Here is a 20,294-nt window from a genome sequence, read left to right as displayed (position 1 = left end):
ACATATCTTTTTCAATGTTCCTGCAAATTTGCATACTGCACTCGATATCTGGGTCTGCATCCATGATTAGTTGTTTCAAATTTTCAGCTGCGTGAAATATTCCTTCAAGTTCTTTTAATGTCAACTTCTTTTCTTGAACATTTTCTTCCTCGAAAATTTCCACCTCGTCATATGCTCGTTGTTCATCAATATTAAGGAGGTCAGAATCACTTAATTGTTCTGAATGTGATTCCCACACAATTCACGAACATCACTATTGTCGATTTCATCAATAACAGTGTTGACATGAGTGAAACTACAGAAACCATTTGTGCAATGTGGCAAAATATGCTTCCAAACTGCTCTCATATTGCTGGATGTTACTTCAGATCATGACTCATGAATATTGTCTATTGCTTTCCTGATGTTGTAATTTCTCCAAATTTCAACTAAAGAAACTGCACCATCTCCAGTTGTTGCTTCAATTGCTTGTGCAAATGTTCTGCGTAAATAATAGGCCTTAAAAGTAGCGATTATGCCTTAATCCATAGGCTGTAAAAGACTTGTCGTATTTGGAGGTAAAAAAATAACTTGTGCGTTTTCACACAAATCAAAGTGCTGGTGAGTGGCCTGGGGCATTGTCTAAAATTAATAAAATTTTGACTGCGAGATTATTTTCTTCACAGTAGGCCTTAACTTTCGGACAAAAATAGCTAGTCAACCACTCTTCAAATAAAGCTTTTGTGACCCAAGCTTTTCTATTAGAGTGCCAAACAATAGGTAGGCTTGCTTTATTAAAACCTTTACTGAAAGATCTGGGAGCATTTCTATAGATAACCATGGGTTTTAATTTCGAATCGCCTTCTGCAAAAAAGTGTTATTCTATCTTTGGAAACTTTATAGCCTGGTTGAGCCTTTTCGTTTTTTGCTAGAAAGGTTTTTTTTTGGCATTCATTTCCAAAAAAGGCTTGTTTCATCAACATTAAATATTTGTTGATCTGAGTAGCCGCCGTCATCGACAATTTTCTTTAAAATTTTGGGATATTTCGTGGCTGCATTTTTATCTGCACCTACCACTTCTCCAGTCACTGCAAAGTTATGCAGTCCTGTTCTTTTCTTAAAACATTCAAACCAGCCTTTACTAGCAGTGAAATTTTCTTCCGTCTCCACTTCAATCACTTTTTCTTTTGAAGAACTTGCTTGAACATTTTCTTCAGTTACTGCTCTACCCAAGTTTTCTGTTGTTGACTTTTCCTTAAATGTTGCAAAAATATTCAAGGCTTTTGTTTTTATGGTCATTGTGCAGATTGGAATTCTTTTTTGATTGCAGTCTTCTATCCAAATGGCTAAAAGACGTTCCATCTCAATCATCGTAACACTTCTATTTCTTGTGGTTTGTGTGCTGACGATGAAGCAAGCTTACCTTTTTCCTTATATGCACTCGCTTTACTTAAAATTGTCCAAACCATTGATTCAGGCATTCCAAGATGTCAAGAAATTTGTATTTTACTATCACCATCTTCAAATATTTTTATGACTTCAATTTTTTCATCTAACGTTATCACTTTTCTTTTCTTTTTACCAGAGGCACTATCAGATACACTTTTCCTTTTATCCATAGTTAATAATTATGTAATATATAAAAAATTTAATAGAAATTAATGTAATTAATTAGTATGCACAGTAATTAATGGCGGGAGATACATGGGAGTCTGCACGTTAACACACAACGCAAGAACAACTGAAAGCAACTGATCTGCAAGTACGTAATAAATGTGGTGTGGCCAGTGTTGTCCTTCAGAGTGCATAATGTTAGAAAATATTTCAACTGTTGTAATAATACACGTTTTAAATAATCCATTTCTTTTTATTTTAAAAAAATAAATAGCAATGTACTTCTCCCTGTGGAGTAGTTCTTTTTATTTGAAGTGTGTATTGCAGTATATTGCTATTTAGTAGTATACATCTTCCTATATAGCAGCCTTTTAAGTAGGGGTATCATCCCCTTCTTTTCCTCCATTAGCAGCTGAAACAGATAAAATGTTTAATGTCATGGGCAATGTGAGATGCAAGAATTGTTCCTTACCACTAGTTTTGAATTTTCCATAATAGAATTTAATTTCCGCTGATCAATGTTTATATTTACACTTTAATATTTTATATTTAATAATTATTAAATACAAACCTGATACATTATTGTGGCAGGCATAATTTGTGTACCACAATGTCATATATACACATGACACACATGCTGTGTGGCCATCTGCACACAGGTATTCCGGTTAATGCTAACTGAACTCATGCAATCTTGTGTGGATTGTTAAATGTGCTGAGGTAAATGTCATTCTAGCCATTGTAAATTAGACCAAGGGCTGGAAGCCTAATAGAAGTGTTCCAAGTTTACTCTAGTGTGGGCTCTTATTTGCCAGATTTATTGTTCTGGGTGACAGTGATGAATTTTTGAATTCAAGGTGGGGGGAAGCCTATATACGTGGAACTACAGGAATCCCTCGATTAGCGCGGTTTATATTTAGCAACCAATTTTCGATTATCACGAATCAAAATTTCAATTAGCACGGTATTTTGGGCTGGCCTAAAGAAACTGAAGCTGGTGATGGTGATTTCTTATGGCAGAAAAACAAACTAGCTTCACACACTGTATCTTGCGTTCGTTTTTGTTTATTTTTCAATGGAGAAGGTATGATACAACACGAAATAAACAGTAACTCCCTTTTGTGAACAGAGCCGTGCACTCACTAAGAAAACAAGCGATGTTTCTATAATGTTCTCTAATGTTATGCATACTTTAGCAGTGTATTTACATTCGTAGCTTAGTACTGACTTTCGTAGCATCACCAGCTTCAGTTTCTTTAGGCCAAGCCAAAATAGCGTGCTAATCGAAATTTTTATTCATGCTAATCGAAAATTGGTAGCTAAATATAAACCGTGCTAATCGAGGGATTCCTGTAGTTCCACATATATAGGCTTCCCACCACCTTGAATTCAAAAATTCGTCACTGTCACCCAGAACAATAAATCTGGCAAATAAGAGCCCACACTAGAGTAAACTTGGAACACTTCTGATAGGCTTCCAGCTCTTGGTCTAATTTACAATGGCTAGAATGACATTTACCTCAGCACATATTTAATAATCCACACAAGATTGCATGAGCTCAGTTAGCATTAACCAGAATACCTGTGTGCAGATGGCCACACAGCATGTGTGTGTCATGTGTATATATGACATATAATTTGTGGTACACAAATTATGCCTGCCACAATAATGTATCGGGTTTGTATTTAATAATTATTTAATTATTAAAAATAAAATATTAGTGTAAATATAAACATTGATCAGCAGAAATTAAATTCAAAACTAGTGGTAAGGAACAATTCTTGCATCTCACATTGCCAATGACATTAAACATTTTATCTGTTTCAGCTGCTAATGGGGGAAAAGAAGAAGGGGATGATACCCCTACTTAAAAGGCTGCTATATAGGAAGATGTATACTACTAAATAGCAATATACTGCAATACACACTTTAAATAAAAAGAACTGCTCCATAGGGAGAAGTACATTGCTATTTATTTTTTTTAAATTTGTGTCATTTCATTCCCTAGCTTAGCTAAATTATGTATAATTATTCAACAATTCCTAGTATGAAGCTCTGCCCTAAATTTACTTGGATAGCATAAAATAAAAATAAATCTTGAAAGTAATTTACTTTTCATGAAATAACTTATTAGATTACTTTTTCTCAGCCAACTAAACTTAACTTGGTTGGTTTTAAAAAGAAATTTACTTTAAGTAAGTAAAGTTAAAATAAGCTTAAAGTAAAAGTATATCAAAAAAAATTTGTCAAAGTCATTCACAAAAGGAAAAAAGTGGTCAGCTGCAACGTGCAACAGTGTTTTCAAACTTTTCATTTCACAGTTTATTTTTTTACTCCTTCAAATACAATTTAAAATGTATCTGCATCTTGGCTAGAAATCACTGCCAACAACATGCGTTCTGTTTGGCAAATGATTTCATTGTTTTGAATCGCAAGTTCAAATAATTTCTGAAGACATTGTGAAGGTCAAACGAGAACCGGTGTATTCAGCCTAGTTAGCGAGATCTGTACCATGGTGGTCACAGGAACTCACTAACCTGCGCAATTCTCTGAAGCGCGCTCGCAAAGAGTACCAACGCAAGAAAAGGACTGAACCTGCTCACATTGTAGAACAGTATAGAAACCGATTCAAAGCAGTCCGCCGTAAATATACAGGTGACCCCCCGCTTAACGCGATCATTCGTTCCGGAAAAACAGAGCGCTAAGTGAATCCGCGCTAAGCGAGCGCCGCTTTCCCATAAGGTAACATATGTATTTATGAGCTGCGGTCAGTGCCATAGGATATTTCCTAATGAATAATAAACAGTAATGAAAAGATGCAAATGTCGGTCAAAATATTTAATATTCAAATATTTGCACATATAAAATATTCTGCATTGCATACGTATAATTATGTGGTAACTACTTGCGTATCAAAAGTAAATTTAAAATTCCAATTAAAATAATGAATTTAATTTAATTGATGAATTTAATCATGAAAAATGTGTGGATTTTGAGTTGAACTTTGGCCCTCTTCCAAATAAACTAAAAGGGGTATTAATTTTAAATCCCCCGCAGCGTTACAACCAACAATAAAGTCAACCGATCCTTCACCGCTTTGAAACCTGGCATGTTTTTTTCTTCTTTCAATATGAAACTTCTTTTAGGCATTCGTTTCCACAAAAGTCCTGCTTCAGCTATGTTAAAAACTTGTTGAGAAGTATAACACATAATACCCCTCTTCAATAATTTTAACAAAAGTTCTTTTTTGAAAGTTTCGGCTCCTTGATCTGCACTTGCGGCTTCTCCCTGGATTTTAAATCTATTCAACCAGCCCTTACCAGTTTTAAATGGTTCCACATTTTTTTTTTTTTAGGCGAGTTTTCTTCAGATCATCATATTGGCTAATCTCTTTCTCTCTCTCTCTCTTTTTTTAATATTTAACTTAACTGAATTCTGCATTGGAATATTATCTTCAATAAAATTAAAGTCTTTCCATTTCAATCCTAATAGCCGGCCTAGTCCTAGTTGTTTGCAGTGGAACGGCTATCTTTCCCGCTGCAAAAATTAATTCTTTATTTTTTTATAATTGTTCTTACAGTTAAAGTTGCAAGTCCTAAATTATAGCACACATCCGTTTGTCGTTGACCGGAATCGATTCGCTTCAAAACGTCTAATTTACTTTTCAAATTCAGTCTTTTTCTTACATTTATAGTCTTCGTACTGCGCCCAGACGTTGTTGCTTTTTCATTCCTATCAGTCATTATTAGCTCTTCGAAAATGTAACTGCGTTGGTTGAATTAATTACGATACAATGTTCAAGTAAACTTTCCGTTACGCATGATGTCTAATACTGTACTGAGTGATGACTAGACTTCGAATAGATGCATATAACGCAAATATTACAAGCAATATACTTGATCATTTTTTAAAATGTTGATCGCGGAACTACGTAACAAGTCACTGTACTGAAACTAAATTAGCGTGCGAGAAAATTTTACTAAGCGTGGGAAAATTTCTGAAGTCGGCGTGGAAAAATTTCTCAAGTCGGCGTGGGAAACGTTTTAATGCTGTTTTGCTATTCATTTTCAAGCTATCGACTCCATCAAATGAAACGATTTCGTTAATATGTCAAAAATGTAATCTGTAAAAGAGCGTTATAGTGATCTGTGACAGCGTTATAGTCAGATACGGGTTATAATATAAGAACAGCGTTATAGCGAATCAGCGTAAAGCAAACCGCGTTATAACGGGGGCCTGCTGTACTAACAAAATTTACCATGCCAAGCAAAGCTCCTGGTGTTCCCTTGTCGAGACTGAGGGGAACCGGAATCCGTGGGGTTTAGTCCACAAACTCGTGAGGAATAAGCTGGGATCCATGGATGTCATACACTCTGTCCGCTCTGATGACTCATCTGAGACTACACACTGGGAAGATACAATCAACCGGATTCTGGATGAACTAATATATCAGGACAACACCAACTCTGACACTGACATCCACAGGAAGATAGCAGTACAAAATTCCAGCTTCCAGCCAGACATTATGGAGGAACCATTCACAGAGGAGGAAGTCGATGCAGCAATTAAAAAAATCAAAAAAGGTAAAGCTCCTGGTCTGGATTTTATTGAAGGCAAGACTGTGCAACGTCTCTGGGCCATAGCTCCAATGATACTTCTTCAGCTCTTCAACACCTGTCTGAATGAGGGTAACTTTCCATCACGTTGGAAGCATTCTAACCTGAGGCTCTTACCTAAGGATGCCAGAGGTACCTCCAAGGCATATCGCCCGATTGCACTGCTTCCCATTCTCGGCAAGGTTTTTGAGAGACTGCTGCTCGCCCGCTTCCAACCCCGATATGAAGCCAGTGGTTTGGCATCCTCATTCCAATTTGGATTCAAACAAGGGTGCTCCACAATTGATGCTCTATCTAAAACCCTCAAAGTTGCAGAACAGTCGGATGCAACTTATGTACTGGCAATCTTCATTGACTTCAAAGGAGCTTTTGACACAGTGTTGTGGCCGGGCATTCTTCAGAGGGCCAGAGTCTCTAACTGTACCTGGAATTTCTACCACTGCCTCAAAAGCTACTTCTCTAACCACAAGGTCAGCATCAAAACAAAATATCACTGCATCACCCGACATCTAACCCGAGGCTGTCCCCAGGGCTCCATCCTGGGGCCAGCTGTCTGGAATATGATACTCGACGACTGGCTCCTGAGGGACTACCCACACACTACTCAGCTTTCTTATGCCGACGACATGGTTATCATCATCAAGGACCCCACCCGCGCCACCATAGAAACCCAGGCTACGGTTGTTCTCTTTGCTCTGTCCGTATGGGCCACGGAAAATAAACTCTCAGCCTCCACTGAGAAGAGCAAAACCCTCCTATTAAAAGGCAAACTGGACTTCTCCAGACCTCCTACCATACTTTTAATAGACGCCCACTGAAAAACTACCGATCGGTGAAGTACCTAGGAGTAATTTTGGACGACAGGAGAACTTTCATCCCCCATATCCAAGCTATCAAAGAAAAGATAAAAAATTACATCACTATGTTAGCACGCTTTACCCGCAAGGACTGGGATCTTAAAGGACCAACTCAACGCCTTTTATACTCAGCAGTATTTATACCAATTGTCACATATGGAGCTGCAGTATGGTACCACCGAATGACTTTAGTGCATGCTCAACATAAAATTCAGCAAATTCAATGACTTATGCTACTGCAAATGATCCGCGCATGTAGAACGACATCAACTGCCGCCCTACAGCTACTAACAGGCCGCCTCCCCTTGGACCTCCACGTCACTTTTATCGGACTCTCTCATGCCATTAAGAAGAATAAGGAAGTTGAATTCCTCATTGTTCAAACCCGTACCGATATCAACATCAAACAGGAACATAAACATGTGTGGCTAGAATTGATAAACCTATGGCAAACCCGCTGGAATAACTCCACAACTGGTGCAGCTACTAAACTTTTCCTTCCTGAGGTAACCTACATCAACAAACAACGTTCCACCTGGTTCTTCCCTAACGTCTATGCTTCCTTCCTATTAACTGGCCACTGGTCCTTCAAGAGACGCCTTCTAGAGTTCGGCCTAGTCGAGGATGCCCTCTGTACCTGCGGAGAACCTGAAGACTGGGATCACGTGATGCACTCATGCAACATATACTTAGATCTAAGAATCCAACTACTCCTAGACCTCCACACTACATCACTTTGGCCAGAACCCAAGTTATTGGAATCTAATGATGCCTTCCATGTACTGACCAGTTATGCCAATGCGGTCTTTCGTCGTCGCTGGCATCAGCTGCAACTCCCGAACACTACTCCTGGATAACCTCCTCTAGACAGAAACTGATACCCAGCACCAGAAACTTCCAGACATGAAACTGCAAATTGCGGATAGCCCTGTCGACGCCGCTCCATGATTCTCCATTGTAACTATCCTGGACTCTTTAATTTGAACTTTACCTATTCTCTTCTTCCTACCCACAGTCCTTCTCCAGGACTCCCACAACTGCACCTAGCACTCTTCCTGCTCCTTTCTGCCTGGGAGGATGCCTACGCTCTGTCATCCTCGCTATCTTGCCTGTCTTCCACTTTCCTGTCTCTTCTCTGCTCTTTCCTTGGCCCTCCCCACTCTCGCTCCTGCAGGAGTGTGGACGACCTGCCAGATGTCTTTTACTCCCTGGTCCGGCTCCTCGTGCCAGTGGACGGATGCTGGGAGGCTCCTTCCTGGTGATCGCGCCTCCCAGTAACGAAGAGGCCAGTCAAACAACACACTGCTAACACATAACCCACACTGTTGTTTTTTTATTTTTTTGGTAGTTGTTGGTGCATAGGCTTCTGTGGCCATAATGCACCTCCCAAGGTTTTTGCAGTACTTTGATCCATGCCCGAGGTGGGAATCGAACCCGCAACCTTTGGGTTGCCAGGCAGGCACTTGACCCACCCAGCTAGCCCGGTCGGCTCCCCACACTGACTGGCTTTGCTATGTTAAGAGAGTATTTAACGTGGATTTGTGGGAAACCACAGGAACAGCATAACAATAACACTATGTCCACTATATTGTGAAGGTCAGAAAAGACTTGGGATTCGAAACTTTGGACACAGCCAATGTACGTGACTGCATTGGCTCACATGCAAATGACTTAGATGATGCAACTCTCCTTGAAGATGACGAGCAAACTGCATATGCAGAAGAGGAAAACAATTCTGAAGTGGATAACACTAAAGTGGGACCAAAACAATTTTGAAAAGAAGAACTGGAGAAAGTTTTTTTTTGGGGGGGGGGGGGGGGTTTACATGGCCTGTGAGGCAATTACGAATGGAGATCTGAACGTTGAACGTAGCATCAAGATATGACAATTTTACAAGATGGGATTTGATGCTACAAAGACTTGTACGCCAAGAAAAAGAAGAGATGGCTTCACCAGACTTCATTATTGAAATACCAAAATAAACAACTGCTTTTTAAAGCTTTTTTCTCATCTCTCATGATGTTACCTTTTCATTAATAAAATTTTTGCAATATTTTTTTTTAATTTCAAATCCTTTTAATTGGCTATCAAGTGCAAATTGTTTATAGATTTATTATAATTTGTTTATAGACTGTTTCTCTGGTACGCATTCAATTAAAACCCTTTATAATTATACCTCAATCATCAGCATGGTTTCACATAACACGGAATAGTTTCGGTACCAATTATCAATGCTGTGTGGGGTATTGCTGTACTTCGTGGGTCCTTTTGCTCTCAGTACAGCAGCTATCCGATGTGGCATTGATTTGACAAGATGTCAGAAGCGTTTGGGAGGTAGGGCCAACCAACCTGTGTGTAATGCGGTTAGCAATGCAGGTATGGAAGTGATTGGTGTATCCAGATGCCTGATATGCTTTTCCATAGTGTCCCACAAGTGCTCTATGGGATTCATATCGGGGGAGTTCGAAGGCCAATCGATATGCTGGAAGTCAGAACTGTGTCCTCAAACCATTCCTGCACAACAAGTGCCCAATGGTTCGATGCATTGTCATCTTGGAAGACACCATCGGCATTTGGGAAAAAGCGTAATATAGCGGGGTGTACACAGTCAGCAAGCAGTTGACAATAGTGGAGACCACTGATACATTGTTCCACATGCACCAGGGGTCCAAGTTTCTGCCAGTGAAACATGCCCCACACCATAAAACCACCTCCACTGGCCTGCACTTTTGATACCATGCATGATGTATCAAGAGCCTCATGTTGTTGACGCCAAATCCATGGTGTGGAGTAAATAAAATGTGACTCATCCGACCAGCACACCTTCTTCCAGTCTTCTAAAGTCCAACTTGCATGCTCTTTGCACCAGGCGAGTCTTTTACAGTGATGAACCTTGATTAGGAGAGGATGCCATAGGGATCGTTTGCTGCTGTAGCTCATACGTGCAAGCGTGCAACGCATGGTCATGCCAATACTGTTCCGGATTGGCCCATTTTGTATCAGGTAGTCAACTCTTCAACAGCGCTATGCCTGTTCGTGTCGTCGGACCTGGCATTCACCTCTAACATCAACCTCTCACTGACCTTTGCAGTTTTGCCGTTGGATCATTGTTTGACCATTTTTACACCAGTCCTGGTACATTAACTATGGTGGCTCTCGAACATCCTACCAGTTCAACCGTTTTTGAAATCATGGCACCAGCTCGATCACCCACAATCTGTCTTTATCAAAGTCCAATAAATCCTTCCTTTTACCCATCACGCTCGGAATTTTACTACCTACTGAACCACTGACACCTTATCTATGCTACGTAGGTTGACTAACTCCACACACTCGTACCTCACATGGTCAACGGGTTGCATTCAGTTTTCAAAAGGGTGGTCATAATTCAGTGATCACTCAGTGTATAATATAATACATATAACGCTATAATAATCTCATCGTATAATATAATGAAAAAAAAAAAAAAAAAAAAAGACTGAAAAAATAGATTGCCAAGTTATTCAGTCCAAGGTTATTCTGACCACTGTTACTTTGATGTGGGTGATTTTTCTTTGGTGATTTTGTTGTTGAACCCAATCTGATGCAAACATCACCACTACAATTGCTAGATGATTTAATCTGCTGTCCACAAAGGGACAGCAGATTAAATTACTACTTTTTAAATGATGCTAGAACTAGGGGACATAAATTCAAGTCACAGGGGGAAATGTTTAGATTGGACTGCAGGAAGTTTTATTTTAGCCAGCGAGTTATAAATTACTGGAATAAGTTGCCTTCATGGGTGGTAGAGGCCGACAGTTTGGGGAAATTCAAAGGTCATCTGGATAGTACTTTTGGGTAAGGGAAGCGCATAGGATGATAGGTTTTTTTTTTTTTTTTATTAATTATTATTATTTAGTTATTTATTTATTTATTATTTTTTTTTTTTATCATTGTTTTTTTTTTTTTTTTGGCTGGTGCAGCATAAGCCATAGGCTTTCTTGCACCATGCGGCCGTTACTAATACTAATACTAATACTTTTTTTCATAATTTTGAAAATGCCAAAACAGAATTAACTATTTTATAATTCTAAAGTTTTAAAAATGATTTCTCCATACCAAACCCATGTTGTATTTCCTGTATAATTAGGCTACCTTTGCGACCAAAAAAGAAATTTATATATCTTCAGCACATGAGTCTCTCTCTCTCTCTCTCTGTTTTGCTACATCCTTTGATATTACTTTATACATTTCAAATCTCTTCATATTTTGTTCACGTTCCTTTTAGTAATCACAAAAATCAAAGAGAGAGAGAGAGTTCTAGTGCTGTTAAAGAGAAATAAAAGTATCTCTGAAAGAAGCCATAAACAGTGTCATTAGACTTCTGACAGGAGTTTTATACATTGTAACAACCAATAAACAGATTTTGTCAACAAAACATTTTAACTCAAGGTTTCAGCAGGACTGAACTCTAAAAATATCTGACAAATTATGGAGGATAACTACCAGCCCCAAGTAGCTGGCAGATTTTGTGCAAATTCAAAACAACTGTATTTCATTGACATTTTTTTTTTTTTTTTTTTTGATAGTTGTTGGCGCATCGGCTTCTGTGGCCATATTGCACCTCCCAAGGTTTTTGCAGTACTTTGATCCAAGCCCGAGGCGGGAATCGAACCCGCGACCTTTGGGTTGCCGGGCAGGTACTTTACCCACTCGGCTAGCCCGGTCGGCTTCATTGACATTAACTAACGTCTAGATAATATTAGCTAACATCTAAACAAATAGTGATAATTTTAAAACTGAACAGAAAAATAAATTTAATAAAAATAGCTTCATTTAATTAATTTAACAGGTGTAAATTCAAAACTTTTATATTAATTTTACCTTCATCACTTTCTAATGGAACTAAATGCTCCGACTCTTCAAGAATTGGTAATTCTGGAGTATGCAGTTCTGTGACATGTGCTGATTCAAACACATCAATAGGCCCTTCTGTAAAAACATCTGTATTAATTTTTTTTCCCTATGAAAAGGATCAATATACATTATCAACCATCTGCAAAAAAAATAATAACTTTACTAGCACCAAAAAAAAAAAAAAAAAACAAATTACTGTCATTTATGACGTGGTATTATAAAATACTGCTGTGTCTATGCATATGCCATAACTTGCCAATGTCCATTTTGCTATATTCAATCGCAAAATTTAACCAGATATCTGAAAATATAAAAAGAACTATAACAATAATAAGACAGTAAATTTTAAAAATTAAGTCGGCTATTATTTTACCCTAACTGAAATATCTGCTATCACTGGATAAGTTCCTTCATTTTATTTTATTTATTTTTATTATTTTTTTGAGGGGGTGGGTTTATCTATTATATATTAATAATTAAATAATTAAAAATAATAATGATAAAAAATTAAATAAGGGAGCAATATGGCCTTATTTGCTAATGCTCCTAAAAACCAAATAACAAACAAACTCTCTCTATCTATCTATCTATCTATCTATCTATCTATACATCCGTTTTATAAAACTTATCCGTAACATATACTATTAATTTCCATTAATGTTAATAAAATAAATAAACATCATAACTGAATCAACTATGAAGAAGTACAAAAACCACTGACTCCAGTTAAGTGAAATGGGTTACCATTTCTGTCGATGGGAGGAGGATTACTATAATCTAGCTCTTAACACATCACCCCTAGCTCTTTTAAATACTTTGTATTAAAATAATCAAAACTAAAATAGAAAACAATGTGCTCTGCCAGAGGGCAAGCCCAACTCTCCACATATATCTACTAGTTTATGCGCTGAAGCATTACATGTTGAGCTGACTCAGGGTCAAGTGGCCTGCATACTTGCTGACACAAATACACAGGCCACTGTCAACAGGGGCCAATCTCACAAAGTCTGAAGGCCTTCAAAGTCATTCTCTGTAAGCAAGAAAGTAGCACACAGCCCAAACTGTAACCATGGACTTATTTTTGATTTATAATTTTTACATATGGAACAAATTCATAGGTGGCCTTTAGAGGATTCATCCCAGCAATTCTACCAAATCATAAGAAGTTGTTTAAAAATTCTTCTACTTTCAATTTTAACATCAAGGCGATTATAAACCTAATTAGCATCACAATATGACCTGATATCCATAACCTCCACCGAGATGTTTCTTCTAGTACAATATAACAAATCAGATTTAACTAGCAGGTCTGCAGGGAGTTGCCCTGTAATTACCCACCAAGGTTGATAAGATCATATTTCATAAATATGATCTTATCAACCCTGAAAAACCAAGTTCTAGAGGCATGGATCATTATGGGGACAAAAATGGAGTCATAAAGCAGGTTCAAGAATCAATCTTTTATATCCCCACTTGACTTTACTCTAATGACTCTAAACTTTCAAAAAGTGATAAAAAGTGTACTCTAAACTTTCAAATAGTGATAATTTTAAAACTGAACAGAAAAATAAATTTAATTCATTAAATACCTTAGAGTTTAAATACTTAACATGGCCAGTAAAAAAACAACTGTACCTCTAGTTACAACCCATGATATTTGACAGAGGTAATATACTTCATTTACACTCCAACCCTCCACAACTGGAAAGCAATTCCTACTTAGTCTGCTCTTCAGCTGTATGAGTACTGTCTTTTTAACAGATATTTCCAATAAATAAGTTCTGCTCCAATTCTAAAGCCCCTCAAATATAACTGTAGCCTCTATTTCAGAGTAAGCATTGCCATAAACAAGAATAATAAATCATTAGCATAAGCCACCAAGTCAGTCCAATCATATTCAGTTTTTATGAACTGCTCCAGTACTGTTTCAGGCAAAGGAGCCCAGGACTGAATCCTAGGGACAGCCATGTTGAACAGATCTTACCTGTTCTGCATATCTAGTTCTAATATGTATCTGCCTATTATTGAAATAATCCTCAAAGACAGAATAAAGATTCTTAGGGTAGTGTGCATCATGCATCTTCTTTAATATGCCTTCTCACCACAACATGTCACTTTCAAAGTCCACAAATAGTCAAAGGATATACTCCCTCGAATACTCCTCAAGATATACCAGCATTCTGCACGTAGCATCCTCTAAATATTTAGATTTTTTAAAATCCATAGTGTTTTTCTGAGGTAAAACTCATTTCGCTATACCTAATCATTAGTCTATCTATACATAGGCATTAATATATTTTAGCTAAAATGGAAAAAAAAAAAGGCAATAGGATGATACAACCCTAGACTAGAAGGTGATATTTGAACTTTTCAAAATTACTTTTAACAAGGCTGCCATCCATGTGCAAGGAAAAATGCCTTCTCTAAGATGGAATTAAAAATATCCATCAAAACATCAGGCTGTAATTTATGAAATAGATTACACTTTCTTTTAGCTAGCAAGTTGTTGATTACTGGAATACAGGTTACCTCTGCAGGTAGTTGAGGGTGACAGCTTGAAGAAATTCAAAGGCCAACTGGATTATATAAGGAAGGAAGGACTCACATAATTGATCTATGTTCTTCAATTTTTTATATCTTTCTTTATATTTTTGTTGTTAGCTTTGATTTATTTATTATTATTACTTTTATCATTATTGTTTTTTATTACTATTTTTTTTAATTTATCTGTTTTTTTTATAATTTTTTTTTTATTTTGTATGATTTTAGAGGCAAAATCCTATGGCTTCCTTGCACTGTATGGCTAGTACTAAAATCTTTTAACCTCAAGCTCCTTCCAAGATCCTGTGCCAGCATCCGTCCTGTGTTCCCTGAGAAATCTACAAGGACCAACAACATTACAACATATTATTGGAGATGATGCAAACAGAGTTTTTCTCTTATCTGAAAATAATTGGACTATATAAATTCTAAAATATCTCTGTAAACACAACCAAGTTGTTATGCCTAAATTTTGTTTTTAGCATTTTCCTGTGAATACGCACATTATAGCCACAGCAGCTTATGCGCCGTTAAACCCCCATAACCCACGCGCACAAACACGCAAGCGCGCACCAAGAGAGATTGGAAATCAGGGTAATCCCCAAAAGAGTTTGTTCATTACAATGAACCCCACATGGATCACCTACACCTTTTAGCAGCATTATCTTAAATTTGATTAGTTAGATATCAGTTTTAGCACCTGGCAAGCATGCTCTGATTCTATCTGATTATCTTTTTTCCAGAATATATTTCTACTTTCCTTAACAACTGAATCCTCCCGTAAGATTACCTTCTGCAGAACCAGAGCATTCTGCCTTGAAAATCCAGCCTTTGGACAAGACTCAAAAGAGCAATGTCCAGCACAGAATTACACACCTGAGTCTCTATCGAGCCCACCAGTTTGATTTTTCTCTATGGCATCAACACATGATATTTTTATTTTCTTTCCTACACAAGTCAAAACATTGGTCTGACTTTTCACTAGTGCATCATATATTTCAGTTTGTGCTGGCACCATGTGCAAGAAAGCTATGTTTTAATTTATATTCTTTACTTAAGTGTTCTTTCAAATGATTCCATTACCATGTAAATGTGGGATAAAACCTGTGCACATTTTCCACCTAGAAAAATAAATGAAGAAATTAAATAATATAAATGAGAATAAAAATAATTCTTCACAGCATTCTCTGCACATGTTCCAATAAAATTTTTTAAAAAATGCCAAGAGCAAGGAATAAATTCAACCCAAGCATTTCTTTACTTTATTAGCATTTGTTTTCCTTTACAAATAAAAGAGGTTTGTGGCATCCACGACAATCCAGAATATTAGCATTAGCATTAGTAGAGGCATATGATGCAAGAAAGCAAGCTTATTCAGCATCAGCCAAAAAAAAAAAAAAAAAAAAAAAAAAAAAACACACCACTCCCATTTCACCCCTCCGTTCGTTCGAAATACCTGTCCAGTTGAGTTTTAAATATGTTTAGGCTTTCAACTTCAACAACAAGTGATGGAAGTCGGTTCCACCAACCAACCACCCGCTGGCCAAAGGCAAATTTCCGCACATCTATCCGACATCCGTCCTTCCTCAATTTGAATTTATGCCCTCTGAGGTGATTATTCTGAGCAAGATGAAGAATCCCATTGGCATTGAGCATGCTCAAACCATCCAAAGCCTTATACACCTCTATCAGATCACCTCGCCGGTGCCTATCTCCAGACTCTGTAATTTGCAAAACTTAAGCCTTTCTTCGTAAGAGCAACCCTTTGTTCCATTCACTAATCTTGTTGCCCTTCTCTGTACCCGTTCCAGCAGCTCTACATCCTTCTTAAAATGAGGCCTCCAGAACTGTACACAGTACTCAAGATGTGGCCTAACCATTGCCTTATACAAGGGAATAATCACCTCCTTATCCCTGCTAGAAAAATTCCTGTATATCATTGACAAGACACCATGAGCTACTCTTGCAGCTCATCTGCACTGCTCAGAGAACTTCATATCTGCCTGCACAATAACCCCCAGGTCCTTTTCATTCTCCACCACTGTCAGTGTAGTACCGCAGAGTTGATACGTTGCTCTGGAGTTACTGTTTCCCATATATAGTACTTTACATTTGTCAATGTTAAACTTCATTTGCCACCTCTCAGCCCATCTGTTCAACCTTTCCAGATCCTGTTGCAGCAGCATAGCGTCAGTAGTGTCCTTAACAACCCTGCCAACCTTTGTATCATCTGCAAACTTGGACATTAAACTTGATATCCCATCATCAATATCATTCATAAACACCGAAAACAACAACGGACCCAACACTGAACCCTGAGGAACTCCACTAATAACATTAGTCCACGTTGAACAGTGTCCATTTATTACCACTCTCTGTCTTCTGCCACTCAACCATTCCCTTATCCATAACAGGAATTTGCCTCCAATGCCACACTGCTCCAATTTGTGCAGCAGTCTTCCATGTGCAACAGTATCAAAAGCCTTTCTAAGATCCAAATATATAATATCAAAGTTATTCCCTGCATCCAGTTCTTTTGTGACTACATCATAGTATCCAATCAAATTGGTCAGGCAAGACCTGCCCTTAACAAAACCATGCTGCGTCTGAGCTATAACTGAATTCTTGTCTAGATGATCCTACAATGCTTCTTTAACCAGTACCTCCATTAATTTACCTGGAACAGAAGTTAAACTTACAGGTCTATAATTACTTGTGTCAGCCTTTGATCCTCCTTTGTGAATTGGGGTTACATTTGCACATCTCCAGTCTATGGGTACCTCCCCTGAGTCCAAAGAAGCTCTCATAATTATGGCTAGGGGTTTGCTTACTTCCTTTGCTGCCTCCTTTAATATAACTGGATAGATTCCATCCACCCCAGGTGCCTTTTTTATGTTTATCCTCAACAATCTCTCCTCCACTTTCTTCTCAGTTATTACAAAATCATCCAGCTCACTGCCAATGTTTACTTTACCTACATCATTCTCCTTCCTGAATAACTCCTCATGCGTGAATGTAGATGCAAAATACTCGTTTAGATTGTTAGCCACCTGAGCAGGATCCTCAACTGTTGAACCATCAATATCCAGTGGACCAATCTGATTCATCCCTTTCCTGCTTGAGTTTAAATATGTAAAGAACTCTTTTCTGTTTTTCTTTGCATCCTTTGCCAAGGATTTTTCGTAGTCTGCCTTTGCCTGCCTAATCTCCTTTGTGACTTGGTTACAGACCAACTTATATCTATCATAGGCTCCCATGTCACCCATTAATTTGTATGTATCCCATGCATTTTTCTTCTCTGCCACCTGTCTCATTAGTTCATCTGACAACCATTTAGGCCTAAACCTTGAACAATATTTCTTAGTTGGTATGTAAAGCCTGGTAGCCTCCAAGATTAGTTCCTTGAATGCTTCCCATTTTGAGTTTGCTGTTGGTAACATCATCAGTTGGTCCCACTGTATAGAATTTAAATACTGTCTCAGACCATCATAGTCGCCTTTACGAAAACAAAAACCCTTCCCTTTACCTCTGATGGTAGTTACCTCCTTGAGTAAATCCCACTTCAACACACTGTGATCAGTGCCACCTAGTGGTTCATTTATCTGCAGATTCTTAATGCATGAAGAATCACTACTGATAATCAGATCAAGAGTATTGCTCCCTCTTGTTGCCTCACGAACATGCTGATGTAGAAAACAATCATCCAATAAATCCACAAAAGCCTTGCTAGTGTGCGAGTGACCAACCCACAAATTCCAGTCAATATCTGGGAAATTAAAATCCCCCATTATAAGACTCTCTGATTTACTGGCCCACTCTATTTCCCTGTACAATATCTTATTATACTCATCAGAGTCATTAGGCCTATAGCACACTCCTACTCTCAATTTTGATTTCCCTATGCTTATGTCACACCAAACTGACTCGACACTGCCCTGTCCATCGATGTCGACTGGCTTCACTTCCTTGGACTTTGTGTTTCTTAACTAATAGCATAACCCCTCCTCCCCTCCTGTCCTGTCTATCCTTTCTATACACATTGTATTCCCCAAATTCCAGTTCCGCATTACTTATATCTGTATGACACCACGTCTCTGATATCCCAACAATATCTGCCTTTGATGTTTTGAGCAATACCTCAAATTCATCAAATTTATTTACCAAACTCCTAGCATTGGTGTACACGCAGGTATACATGCACCTGTTTCTATTCTTAGCTACAATAACACAACCCATGTGTTTACTTGTACCGCAATGACTCCCAGCAGTCTCTGAAATATCCTGAATCTTGTTTTTCAGGCTTCTGCTCATTTCAATAGAAGCAGTGCAAGAATCACTTCCACCTCTGCCAGTGGCTACTGTTAATCTATTAGTCCTTGTATCCCCCAACTAGCAGTTTTCCGACCCACCTAACACTGCCTCGACAGCATCAGCAAAAATTCTTGCACCCTTTCTATTTAAGTGTATCCCATCCCTGTAGAAGCAATCTCTCCTGTTAAGAAGTTCAGTCCAGGCTGAAAAAAATTCTACCCCTTGAGCCTTGCACAATCCCTCCAGGGCCAAATTGATCGACAAGGCTCTCATCATATACTCCCTCCTATCGTGTCTGGGCAGAATTGCAGACACTTTCAAATTCAACCCTAATTCACGGCTTTTTTTCAACAGTGACCTGTACTTGCTAAGTAATTCTGCCGGTCTCCTACTCTTAATATCATTAGTGCCAACGTGTAGAACTATATCACCTTTTGTGCCCTTAAAAGATGATATCCGCTCTACAACGTCATCAACCTTTGCCCCTGGCAGACATACCCTGGTCCTATTCCACCTATCCTTTTTACAAAGCATGTTCCCCGTTTCCCTGACAATAGAGTCACCAACAACTACTAGTTCCTGTGGGACCAGCGCATTCTGCCTAGGGGGCTGCCTCTGTGTTGCCTGATGACCAAGTGCAAGCTCTGGCGTTGATGTGGGCAGCTGAGAGCTTGATGGGCCCCTCAATTTATTTCCTTCGAGGGCATCCACCCTGTCCTTCAAGCTCTCATAAAGGCCCATAACAACGCTGAGTTGTCGCCTGATTTCCTTGCACTCCTTACATCGTGCACACACAAAGACATCCCCCTTGGCAGCATCATGTCCCGTACCCGACTGCTCCGCAAACATCAAGCAAACAGTGCATTTTAAAAGACTGTGATTCAGAGGGCAACTGCCCCCCTCAGTTCTCCCCTGAACCACAGCACTCCCATTAGCTTGAGCCTTTTGCTTTGCTGCTCTGGTCAGAGTCATGATTCCGATTTAATTCAATAAAATTTCAAAACAAAAATTAAATCCTTAAGTTATATCCAAAAACAGTTATGTTAATTTTTTTTTTTTTTTCGGTATCTAGTGTTTTCTATGAGTTCCCTTTATACAACTTCCGTATCACGTGTACCACTATAGTTATGTATTAATTATTTGTTACGATTAAGTCGTTATGAATATATAGAGTTAAAAATACAATTTAATTGACAATAAAGTTTATCAAGATTAATAGATTTACTGATTAATTGACAATATTATATTATGCACTATACTACACTAAGCTTATGCTATCGTGTAAAAATGCTATCGTGTATATTAATATCATCTTTTTAACAAAAAATTGTTTGCAGTTTCTTCAGTTTTGTGACCACACTTACCAATAAAAGTTAAAAAGCATTTTACTGGTTAAATTTCATAGACATACCTAATAATTAATAAGTAGTTATTAGTGGATACACCAGAAGCCGAATCAAAACAAACAATGTTTTC

General features: G+C 38.1%; 1 protein-coding gene across 6 annotated transcripts in view; it reads right to left on the bottom strand.

Annotated features, from left to right (window-relative positions):
- Positions 1-20,294, bottom strand: part of Asph (Aspartyl beta-hydroxylase) — a 265,429-nt gene that overhangs the window by 182,692 nt on the left and 62,443 nt on the right. For all 6 annotated transcript variants that reach the window (XR_016547704.1, XM_090386374.1, XM_090386376.1 and 3 more), the window contains exon 3: positions 11,934-12,041. Coding sequence is in view for 5 of the 6 variants with exons in the window: in XM_090386374.1 (XP_090242500.1) it covers positions 11,934-12,041 (108 nt within the window). In the remaining variant the exon portion in view is untranslated. The remainder of the gene's footprint in view (positions 1-11,933; positions 12,042-20,294) is intronic.

The sequence above is a fragment of the Mastigoproctus giganteus genome, chromosome 12, assembly GCF_048544385.1.
Source record: "Mastigoproctus giganteus isolate SK-2022 chromosome 12, ASM4854438v1, whole genome shotgun sequence".
Classification (NCBI taxonomy): domain Eukaryota; kingdom Metazoa; phylum Arthropoda; class Arachnida; order Uropygi; family Thelyphonidae; genus Mastigoproctus; species Mastigoproctus giganteus.
This window is presented reverse-complemented; position numbering and strand designations above follow the sequence as displayed.